Source organism: Primulina huaijiensis, unplaced genomic scaffold (assembly GCF_012295235.1).
Source record: "Primulina huaijiensis isolate GDHJ02 unplaced genomic scaffold, ASM1229523v2 scaffold11357, whole genome shotgun sequence".
In the NCBI taxonomy this organism is placed as follows: Eukaryota; Viridiplantae; Streptophyta; class Magnoliopsida; order Lamiales; family Gesneriaceae; genus Primulina; species Primulina huaijiensis.
In genome coordinates this window covers 38,056-49,317 of record NW_027342327.1, presented here as the reverse complement: position 1 = coordinate 49,317, position 11,262 = coordinate 38,056, and the positions used below count along the sequence as shown (strand labels likewise).

Here is an 11,262-nt window from a genome sequence, read left to right as displayed (position 1 = left end):
TTTATGCCAAAAAAATTATTTATTTACATTTTCTTGTTAATTTAAATTAATAAAATTAAATTAATGTCTTTTTAAGAGTTTTTTTTTGTGATTCATTGTCATCTTAGATAGATTTGGACATTGATACACGTTCTTCTTTCTTTTCTAAATTTTATGTAACCACTTCAATTGTGAATTTTCTTATATGTCCATGTTCATTTAAGTTGGTCAATTAAATTATTAGGTTATCTTAAGGGTTTTTTTGTAATTCATTGTCCATCTTAAATGAATTTGGACACTATTACACACATTTCTCTTTCTTTCCTAAATTTATGTCAAAAAATTATTTATTTACATTTCCTTGTTCATTTAAATTAGCAAATTAAATTAATGTCTTTTTAAGGGTTTTTTTGTGATTCATTGTCATCTTAGATAGATTTGGACATTCATACACGTTCTTTCTTTTCTAAATTTTATGTAAAAAAAAGTATTTATTTACATTTCTTAGTCAATTTTTGTGATTCATTGTCCATCTTAGATATATTTGGACATTAATACACATTCTTCTTTTTTTTTTTCAAAATTTTAAACTAAATTTATGATATAATCTTTAACAAAAATTTAATCAATGTAATCCTTATAATAAATATGAATTATATTGATAGTTTATTATCATTTGTTATATATTACAATTTTATATATAAAATTTTTTAACTGAGTATTACATATTATTTTATTTATATATGTTTTTTACTATATATATTTATTTGAGTGGTATTATGTTAAAATTTTATTTCTCTTAAATTATTAATCATCAATATTAATTTATAAATGATTGATTCCGATATAAAATTAATTATCTATGATATGTATTCTAAAAAAAACATAGAAATTAAATAAAATTCGCAATGTGTTAAAAGTTAGCAAAAGCAAATGTGATATTTATCTTAATAGCAAGTTTAATGATTTTATTTTAACATCATTATGATAATTTAGTAAAATAAGAGAATTTTATTTGACGTTTGTCTATGTGTACTCTATTTAAGTAAATTTTAGTTTTGATTTTGGTAAAATTCATTATTCTGTTAATTTCATTTTTATTGTTTTTTTCATTTTGAATGATATTTGAATGAAAAATATTTTTGATGATTTATCATTTAAGAGAGTTGTATTATGTCGCGGATTGAAAAATGTCATATAAATAAGTGAATATATATGATTTATTGTCATGATGTATTTTTATGTATTGTGTTTTGATATATTTAGATTGATAAATACTTATAAACATGATGTTATTCAAACGACTTTAAACATTATCTAATTCTCGTGATTATATTTTTCATTATTAGTCACCTACGTGCATCGCACGTGTACATTCCTAGTATATATATATATATATATCAGTATCTACATAAACATATTATTTATCGAATAATGTATATTGTTATTTGAACTCTATTGTATCAATAAATTTTAACATTAGTAAAATGTGAATAATACAAACTGTTTATTAGTCAAAATTTTATTTATTAAATTTAAAAGTGGGTTATTAAAAAAGAAAGTATTCAAAATCAGTTGAAGTGAATTGGACTGAATATCAAATAATTTAATATGATTAAGTATCCAAGATTTTAATTAGTAACAATAATTAATAAGCTAATTGACTCTCACAAAACTCACAAAGTATATTATGTGGGTTGCATACTATCCTCGTGATTGGAGTATAAGAAAAAGTGACTCATATCAGAAAAAGAAGAATAAAAGTGTAGGAAATGACGACGATCATTGTCTACGACTTTTGACAAAATATGCGTATGCCGCCTCGACTTTAGAAAATTGAGACGCACATTCGCCTCTTTTTTTGACAATCAAGCTCCCGCAATCATTCATTGATGGTATGAGATGCCTATAAATAACAATTATTGAGGTCCCTAAGCACACGCATCATAAGAATAAAAATTCACCATCTACAGAGAGTGTTGAGTGTTTGAAAGATTTAAATCGGAAGAAAAACAGAGAACTTACAAATTTTCAATTGCCGGAGATAACACTCGATTCACTTTCGCGTATTATTTATCATGTTTATAAATGTGTTGAAACATGATTTTTGAGAAAAATTTTAACATGGAGATAGAAAAAATTAGGAGCTACGGATTTCAAATAATTTTTGGTTTTTTTTCTTCTAATTAATCTAAAGTTTCTTCGTATACGTATAATGTACCTTAGGAAAATCCATATAATAGTACAGAGCGTGAAGAAACATCATGGTCTAAATTCAATTTTTAGAAAACAATATTTAGACTAACACAATAATTTACAAACTATATTAATCAAAATAACGACACTAAGAGCATGTATTATATAGTTTATTTTTTTTCGAATTAAATGATAATGTTTAATTGTATTTTGATAATGTCCTTCGATTCAAACTTACCGTTGTAATTAAATTCGACAATGTAAATGAAGCTGTCAAAAAGCCCGCCAACGTTGCGGGTTAAATGGTTCAACCCGCCAATAAATATTAAAATTCAAAAAAAATTTAAATTTTTTGTTTAAAATAAAAAATAATCATACATAAAACAATTATAAATAATAAACATATTTAAAATCCATTAACCATACTTAAAACATTATAAAATAATATAATTTTTCAAAATTAATCAATTATACATAAACTATTATAAATCATATAAATCTTTTAAACTATCATTCATATAAAAATCTTCTAAATTTATCCATAATATATAAGCTTTAGAAATAATAATTACAAAAAATAAATAAATAAAAAACCGGGCCCAACCCTTCATTTAGTGGCGGGAAAGGTTGGGCCCAACCCGAATTGACCGCTCTACTTAGACACGTTAGATGTTGAAAATAAATTTCTTCTCTTTACAACTCCCCAGAACCGAACTCCAAAGATGCAGGCCGAACGACCACCTCTACGGTTTCCTTGCTAGCCTTACTTGGGACTTAGCAAAGAGTTAGCCATGAAAAGAAAGGCTTTGAACTCATCGAGAAGACCCAAGAATCGCGCTAATTCGATTTTGCTAGTCGAATGATATGATATTGTTATACATCTACTCGACATTAGTATGGATTTCCCCAGTCTCCTCGAGTAGTTCTAAACTTGCCCAGATTTGATAAATCACATGCTCTTCCAAAAGTGGGTTAGTAAGTTTTCCACCCAGCTGCCACAAGCAAAGCTTAAATATGCTAGTTCTGTTACACTAGCATGGCAGATTACAGTCGAACTCAAGATCATGGCGTTTCCAATGATATATCGCCCTCAACTGGGAATGCCATGTCCTTGCTTCTCAGAGGATATGATAACGAGTCGCTAGACACAATTAGAAGAAACTTTACCTATAATTCACAAAATACATACCACGGTCTTTTTTTTCCATTTAGGTGACTGCTGACTTGTAGAAAAATTTCTTTATGACGAACATGCTAAAAATATAGAAAATTCAAATGTTAATCAAACCCAGCCTGAATGTTGTATAATTCTCCCAAGGGGGTTGGGATTCTGAACTCGTCCAAAACCATTTGATTTGAAGCTTTAAGGTGGCCAGTGGATTTACATTCCTACGCTAAGGAGACGACTTCTGCTTCTTTGACTAAGAACCGCGTGCCCAATCCTATCATTCCAACAACTAAACATACCTGTATGCATCAATATTTTTTGCCAAATCTGAGTTTCATTCTCTGTAGATGAACAAAAGAGATACAAAATCCACTCACCTCAAAAAACGAGAGGTTACTGTGTTTGAATATGCACTGCCTTCTGATGTCCTACCAATACTCAAAATCATGCCTTGTTCATGGTTTTACTCGCTTTTTCTTCTTCCTGCAATGACAAGAACAAGAAAACCGTATCAGAAAAGGCTGACATTCGAAGTCCAATGAGATCCAACGTGTTCGGAACATGACTTTGCCTTTTCAGCCTCCGAAAAAGGACAGCCTCAAAATATAACCAATGGGTTATTTGATTAATAAAACACCAGTAAAGAGAACCAGAACTTCTAGATGATTTGAATAAAATGTCTGATCAAACACCATTCACACCAAAGCTTAACTAAATGATCGAACAAAGGGTCATACAATATTACAATTGATGTGGTATCATCTTAAAAAGTAATTTTCAATACACAATTTCCCAATAAGCATATCTTAATAACTAATGTTAAAGTACATGTCCATAACCAAAAATGTGGAATTAAAAGGTTGAGAAAGAATCAGAACATTTTTAGCTGGCTAAACTGTAAAACACTCTGGAGTCATACTTTTGTCCATGGCCCAGCATGCCAACATAGTATCTGCCCAAAACAAGAAATTCAGCTTGCTTTACCACTGTAACAAAGTATCTTTGTAAAAAATTCTTAATTTACCAGCAAAATTTTCAACAGATCCCAAAACAACAAAAATTACAAAATTTTAAATTAATCAACAAAATCCCCCACACAAACCTAAGGCAAATAAAATAATCTGGGAGTGGAAGTTGAACAAAATGATAAAAGTAAGTTAATAAATATAAAGCAAGTTGTTTCAAATCCAATCAATATTGGTCTACATTAAATTATCCCGGGTCTATATATCACACCCAGTTTATAATGAATATTCAGTTCTCATATATATAGAGGGAACAAAGTTGTCTTCCTGCAGGTTTCAAAAGCTTATATTTCACGTTTTGAGGACCTCTGCAATAAAATAATTTATCAATATCACAACACATTCAGGGGAAGAAATAACGTAAGACTATAAAACTACCTCTTGGCTGGATGGCTAATGCCAAAAACCCCCTTCATCAGTGCCTTAATATCAACAGAACTGTCCTTCATTATTTTATCATGATAAATCTTACTGCCTATCTCTACGATCATTTCTTCTACTTCTTCCAGTGTTTGATCTATATTCAGCCGCAGCTGACCCTTTCTGACCACAGTTACACCAAAGCCATTCACTTTGGCTTCACGAAAAGCATCCTGCAAAGCGTCAACAAACATCAAATTTCAATCAACGAGTCATCCTCGCATACAATTGAAAGGAAAATGGAAAAATCAAGTCATCTTTGAATAAAACATCTCATGAGCGGTAAGCTAGCACAAGTATATAACTCACATCAACAGTAGAGAGAGTATGGAACATAATATCATTACCTTCGGCGGTCTACTGACAACAAATGCATTCCCATTGCCCAACATTTCCATATGTGCTTGAATAATGTAGCAAAGATTCTTGCAGTCACCAACATCCTCGAATGCAATCACATGATATTGCTTTGGATCCAATTCAAGATCAGCCCCCATCTCTAATGAATAGAAACCAACTTTCTGTTCCCCGTTATCCATAGTGTACAATTCTATGCACTGAAGAGGCGAGATTTCAAAGAAAAAAGGATAATCAACAATTATCCAACAAAGAGAAAGAAACACATGATGTAATAAAGTTATTTTTTTCCATTCATACAAAAATATACAATTTTTTCTCATTAAATGTAGATCAGTGTGTTGATGGTGCGACCAAATTGAGACCAAGATATATTTGTCACTTTCCATATCAGAATATTTGGATAAATAATAAGGGAAAACGTTGCGCACCAGTACAAAGGGAAGATCTAGCCACCACAAGCAATCCTCTTCTTTTTCCTCTGCAAATTCACGATACTTGCTCACTACAGCTTGAGGTCCAAACAATTCCATTTCTCTTTTAACCTTCTCGAGTTTTTGTTTAATCAATATTTGTCCCTTCTCAGGAAGTTTGTCCATAAAATCAGCTGCTTCCTTTATTTCTTTCTCAGTGATCCATCTATCCAAATCCTTACCAATGTCTTTCATAACAGCTTTGACTTCTGGGTCTGTTTCTGCGTTATAAGACTCCAAGAATCCTTCTGACCATTTCTTTGTGTGTTGCCAATATTCTCGTCCAGATTTTTTGCCTGCCTTAACAGAACCATCACTACCTGCTATAACGGTCTTTGATGCTGCTGCAATATCGTCTTGAAATCTTGAACTTTCATTATTGTCATAGGAAGAAGGTTCTTTTGGTTTATGAATGGCATCTCTTCCGTTGTTCTTTGTGCGAAATGAATTTTTAAGACTTTCAGCAACAAGAGCCTTTCTTTGTTCAACAAAATTGTTCAGGAACTCGGGATTCTTTTCTGCAGGGGAGACTTTCCATCGAGGTATGATTTTCTCTGGTGGATCATACAAGCTAATTCCATCTGTGGAATTAATAACGAGCCCCATTAGTTCAACAGTCCCAATGCATTACGATGCAAGGTTAAAATTCTGTCTTAGTAACTAAATAGAAGTAAAAAAAAAAAGAAAAAGAAAAAGACAAGGCTAGTCGATAAGAATTTCTAGCTAGTCTAAATAACTGTGCCAATGAAGGCAAATTGTGAAATTATACAAAGAGAAATTATAAGCTACTTCGGCTCGAGGCAGGGGTACATTTAAATTCGTCTCTCGACTCACTCAGTAATAATAAAACCATAAAGACATGACAAAAAAATCAAAACTTTACCTGCTCCATAGTCAAGGTTTTCAATGTTCTCATGGAAAAATTCATGCACCTTCATCAGCTTCTCATTTTCAAGTTCAACTTTCTTTTCAAGGCCACTGAAAAATGCATATTTATCTTCATCATCCACAAGGTGAAATGGATCTCTTCCAGACAGCTCATTATCTCGAACTTTAAATACAATCTCCCTGAGCCTTTCATCCTTCATCCATTCAAATTCTTGTTCGTCACCATTAGTTTTAAGTTGAGCCAAATCAGTACCTACATTTAAGCCATTATTTGATCTCTCCCTTGCAGCCACGTAGTTATCTCTGAAGCCAACTGCTATCCTTTTAACAAATGGCTCAAGTTCGTGGAAGTTTTTCTCTATCCAGTTTCCCTTAACTGATGATTGCGTTAGTTCCGTGGTTTTACCATCTTCTTTGCCCCCAATTGTAGTTCCAGGTATTACTGGAGTGAAAACTTCTTTTGTCGACATTGAACCTCCACAATCAACTTCAGCGGTCGTAGAATGTGATGTATTATTCAAAGAAGGAATTTCATTTTTACAATCATCTGTCTGGCTATTTTTATGATTAGATTCTCTCTCTCTTCCCATTGGGTCAATAGATACTTCAGCAACTTGGTTGTTGACACCAACCTCATGACCTGAGGATGTTCTGGATTTTTGAAAACCATCTAAGCTATCTGCATTTCTGTCTACTGTTTCAATACCCTTGTAATCTTCATGGTGATGCAAATAATCATGTCCAGTAATTGAGGTTGAACAGTCATATACTTCATCAGTTGAATTTACTGAAGCCTGAATCATGTTACAAGATGAATTATCTACAATAGGCATGGTTAAAGCACTGTCAAGGTCACTAATAGCTTCAGGTTCTCGGTTTATCTCCAGTTTGTGATGCTTCCTTGAAAGGTATTCTCTGGCTTCTCTAACTGATTTTATGATCCTTAACTTTGTTCTCGAAGAACTTCCATGTAACTGATCTGATTGATGGTCTGGATCGTCAGTCAGCAGGTTCATGTCATTTACTCTCCCGCTTTTAGTACCATTAGATTCGATTGTCTCATAAGATTCATGAACAGGCACAGTGTCTTGTTTAGGAACATTCATGTTTCCAGTAAACGATTCATTTACAGTTGGATCATTTTCATCATCATTAGTATCAGGTAAAGAGTCTCCTTTCTCAATGTCTCGTGCATGTCTGGCCATAGCCCTGATTTGCTGAATATCATCCTCAAAATCCTTAGATTGGTATCTAGAATACTCTGCTACTGTCGATTCATGATTCGATCCTTTTGACCTGATAATGCTATTTAGAAGCTCTTCCTTATCAAGCAGAGGTCTCTTAAAAGGCTTGCTTTTAGGCTCTGTTGGATCCTGAATCACCTCGACACCACCCTTCATCATCTTTTCTTTCCCCTCTCTAGCTTCCATCTTCCTTGTCGATGTACCCTTTTCCAACATTGTCCGCTTCTCACCATCCTCAGCAACACCAAAGAGGCCCTTAATCGTCCAAACCACGAAAAAACCACACAATACTATGACTCCTGCTCTCGACATCCTCGGTAGAAAACTTGGTTTCAACATCACACCCCTAATGGCCTCCGTAACACCCGATTCACTGCGGGGCAATACAAACTTGGCCACTGAACTATCTTTCATAATGACGTTACTCCCACTCTCCAACTCTTTAGCCAGGTCTTTTGCAAAAGAAATTTTATAATTAACTATAGCTAAATCTCCAGCTTCACCATCTTCGCGAAGACGTGGATCAACCCCACTTCTTCTCATGATTTCATCCTCATTCACCTCCACACTTTCAACCTTGCCTTCAGAATCCTGTAAAACAGTAAATATATGTCCAGTCCCAATGCCCCAAAACTCGGAATCCTTTTTGTACTGCTCAACCCAACCCTCTAGATCATTCAACAAGATAGGCCCACCAAATTGCTTTTTCATTAATTTGGATTCCGGTTCTTCAACATCACCAGAGGCGCTAAAATTATCATCAAGACTGCTCTTTTCCTCAATATTACCTCTTTGTTCAACGGAAGAATCGACATTTTTTAACTTACAGTCATCATTTTCACAGAATTCACGAACTGGGATTGGAAGGGGTCTCACCTGATGAAATTGCCGATGTTGAGTAAGTTTTTTCCTCAGATAATTCCTTCGGTTCGTGGGTCTGCTAAAATGAGCTGAAATTTCGAGTCTATTCGAAAATACATAGGGACGGGTTAAATAGATTGAAAGAGGGCGGTATAGATAGAGTTTTCTAGAGCTTGCTGATGGGTTTTTGAGAGAGAGAAATGGTGGAGTTGGGGAAATGCGAGGAGTGAGTGATGAGACTGTGGAGTTGAGAAACTCCATGAGCGGTGGCTCAGAAACCAGATTTTCTCACCGGCGACTCATAAGAAAAGACGGAGTGATCAGAGCTAAAACCCCTAGAAAATATGTTTGAAATATTTATAATCAAAATAATTTAAAGATAATTATCTACTGCAAGAAACCCTCCCATCTCAAAATAAAAATTTTTCTAGCGTCGTTGTTCTCCAAAATTATACTCAAAAGAGAAAACATTTGTAACCAAAGAACTAACTCGAGAAAAAGCAAGATTGCAAAATACAAACGTTGGATTTCCAATTTTTATGATTTGATTTTGTTAGAAGATCATGGAATCATGTTGCTCATGTTTTAACTAAGGCTGTTCTTAAAAGTCGAGTTTACATTCAACCTCATGTATTTTAGAACGAGATTCTTCAAGATTTGGTTTAATATTATTAGTATTAAAAAAACAACTAACTCAAGAGCATAAAATTACATTTAAAGCGGTGAAAAAAGCAAGAGGGTGGTGGCATGCAAAAACACTTTATTGAATATATGCTGATTCTTTAGCATTAACGACACTATATTAAGAAGTATTGTTCACGAGAGATTAATGATATAGACGGGTGGCCAGTCTAGGCTTGGCAATAGCCAACAACGGGTGGGCCTTAGGCATGGTCATCCCATATACTTCAGTTGTATCAATATCTTCTTCAGCTGAGCTCCAATCAAAGCAATGGAACAGCCGAGCCAAGGCCATCAACACCAACGTCACCCCGAGCGGAGCGCCGGGGCACTTTCGTTTACCCGCACTGAACGGCAAGATCTTGAAATCGGCTCCATGGCTTATCTCCACTCGGCTTCCGTCTTCTAGCAAGTGCCTCTCCGGCCTAAACTCATCCACGTTGTCCCAAATCTTGGAGTTCCTTCCCAGCCCGTGTGTGTTGATGAACACACGCGTCCTTTCTGGGATGTGGTAGCCATTGATCTTGGTGGGTCGGGTGGATTCGTGGGGGATGAGAAAGGGTCCGGCAGGGTGCATGCGGAAGGTCTCCCGCACGATGCAGCGTAGATAGTTGAGGTTGGCCAAGTCGGATTCCATTACCATTCTATCAGGTCCTACGATGTTATCCAGCTCTTGTTGGAGTGTTTTGAGGACTCGAGGGTGCTTGATCACTTCTGCCATCGCCCATTCATTGGTTACGGCGGATGTATCCGTGGCCGCGGCGATCATGTCCTGAATCAATGCTTTGATCTCTACATCATCCATGTGTTGCTTCCCATCTTCACCAGGCAGACCCAGTAAAACATCGACAAAGTCCATCTCGATGCCGCACTCGTCTTTATTACGTTTCCTGTGCTCCTTTATGATTTTTGTATGAAAATCATCGACCCTTTTCTCCACTTCCCTCATTCGCTTCTCGCATCCATACGGATCAATCCATCTCCAGAAGGGCAAATAATCACCCACATAAATCATCCCCAAAAGCCGGAACAGCTCATGGGTTATGTGCATGAACTCCGTTGCTTCATCTTGCGCAGCGGACTCGGCACCAAAATACTGCTTCCCTAGCAACATCCTGGTCACATTGTTCATCGAAAACTCACCAAGAACTTGTCTCAGATTCACCACCTCTCTTCTTTGAGAAGCCTCCCAGACATTCCTGACAAGCTGTTGTGCTTCATGGGCTCGATGAGTCACAAAGGACTCGAGCCTCTTGGTTGTTAGTAGGTGCTCCATGCATATCCTACGCAACCGCTTCCATTTCGGACCAATAGGAGCCAAAGCCACGTCTCCACAGCCGTAAGCCAGGTGCTCTGCCGCTAATGTCCTTGGTCTGGAGGCGAACACATCATCCTGTTGTCGAAGGATGTCGCGTATGATATCGGGATCATTGGTGGTGATGGCATCTACACTTCCCAGCCGAATGTAGACCAAAGGACCATATTCGTCGCATAATTTCGTCAAGTCCCTGTGAGGCATTGTACTCAACTGGAGAAGGTTGCCCACAATGGGCCATCTTGGAGGACCTGGTGGAAGTACCAGCAGTTTTTCGCCATGCCGGGATTTCTTCTTGAACCATAATTTGATGGTGAAGACGGGGACAAGAATAGCAGAAAGAAACATGAGTGAAAATATTGTAAAATCTATCATCTCGTTCTCGAAGTTAGCTGCTAGACTCATTGTTACTCATTTAACAATATATCACACCTTGTATAGCTAGAACCAATTAAGAAGGTTGATAAATTGAAGTTTTGATACTAAAATATGACACAAATTTATACATGGAAATAAGTAGGTTCACCCAGCGATTTATTAGAAGTTGATTAAAGAAAGGGTAGGTGCATCATCATCTTGGCGCCCTATCTTTTTTGGGGTTGCATGCATATGATGTAATATATTATATTATTCAAGAGTTCCGTAAATCAACTGT

The 11,262-nt window shown here is 35.5% G+C and overlaps 2 protein-coding genes and 1 long non-coding RNA gene across 6 annotated transcripts; 1 reads left to right on the top strand and 2 right to left on the bottom strand.

Moving 5' to 3' along the window:
- The first annotated feature begins 2,823 nt into the window (after nucleotides 1–2,823).
- LOC140965589 (uncharacterized) lies at nucleotides 2,824–3,620 on the top strand. Its single transcript, XR_012173114.1, has 2 exons — nucleotides 2,824–2,923; nucleotides 2,975–3,620. It is a non-coding gene; the product is annotated as an uncharacterized lncRNA (long non-coding RNA).
- On the bottom strand, nucleotides 3,431–9,058 carry LOC140965588 (uncharacterized). 4 transcript variants are annotated; one of them, XR_012173111.1, is made up of 6 exons: nucleotides 6,502–9,058; nucleotides 5,577–6,199; nucleotides 5,136–5,345; nucleotides 4,747–4,961; nucleotides 3,721–3,826; nucleotides 3,431–3,642 (listed from the first exon to the last, which is right to left on the bottom strand). XR_012173111.1 is itself a non-coding variant. In XM_073425689.1 (5 exons), exons 1-5 carry the CDS (start codon nucleotides 8,870–8,872, stop codon nucleotides 3,799–3,801), a joined length of 3,447 nt encoding a protein of 1,148 aa, XP_073281790.1. In that variant the 5' UTR covers nucleotides 8,873–9,058; the 3' UTR covers nucleotides 3,431–3,798. The 4 variants fall into 4 exon arrangements, 1 of the variants encoding a protein (XP_073281790.1); XR_012173113.1 differs by having other exon boundaries at nucleotides 3,431–3,632; XR_012173112.1 differs by having other exon boundaries at nucleotides 3,431–3,617.
- A 221-nt stretch (nucleotides 9,059–9,279) lies between these two features.
- LOC140965590 (cytochrome P450 703A2) lies at nucleotides 9,280–11,241 on the bottom strand. The gene has a single exon (XM_073425691.1). It carries the CDS (start codon nucleotides 11,010–11,012, stop codon nucleotides 9,438–9,440), a length of 1,575 nt encoding a protein of 524 aa, XP_073281792.1. The 5' UTR covers nucleotides 11,013–11,241; the 3' UTR covers nucleotides 9,280–9,437.
- Between the last annotated feature and the right edge of the window lie 21 nt (nucleotides 11,242–11,262).

What these genes read in the sequence shown, in the direction of transcription:
- LOC140965590 (XM_073425691.1), bottom strand. Translation starts at nt 11,012, where the DNA reads ATGAGTCTAGCAGCTAACTTCGAGAACGAGATGATAGATTTTACAATA.
- LOC140965588 (XM_073425689.1), bottom strand. Translation starts at nt 8,872, where the DNA reads ATGGAGTTTCTCAACTCCACAGTCTCATCACTCACTCCTCGCATTTCC. An exon ending in AAACCTTGACTATGGAGCAG is followed by an intron (nt 6,200 to 6,501) that starts GTAAAGTTTTGA and finishes TTAATTCCACAG; the next exon opens with ATGGAATTAGCTTGTATGAT. An exon ending in TTGTCAGTAGACCGCCGAAG is followed by an intron (nt 4,962 to 5,135) that starts GTAATGATATTA and finishes GACGCTTTGCAG; the next exon opens with GATGCTTTTCGTGAAGCCAA.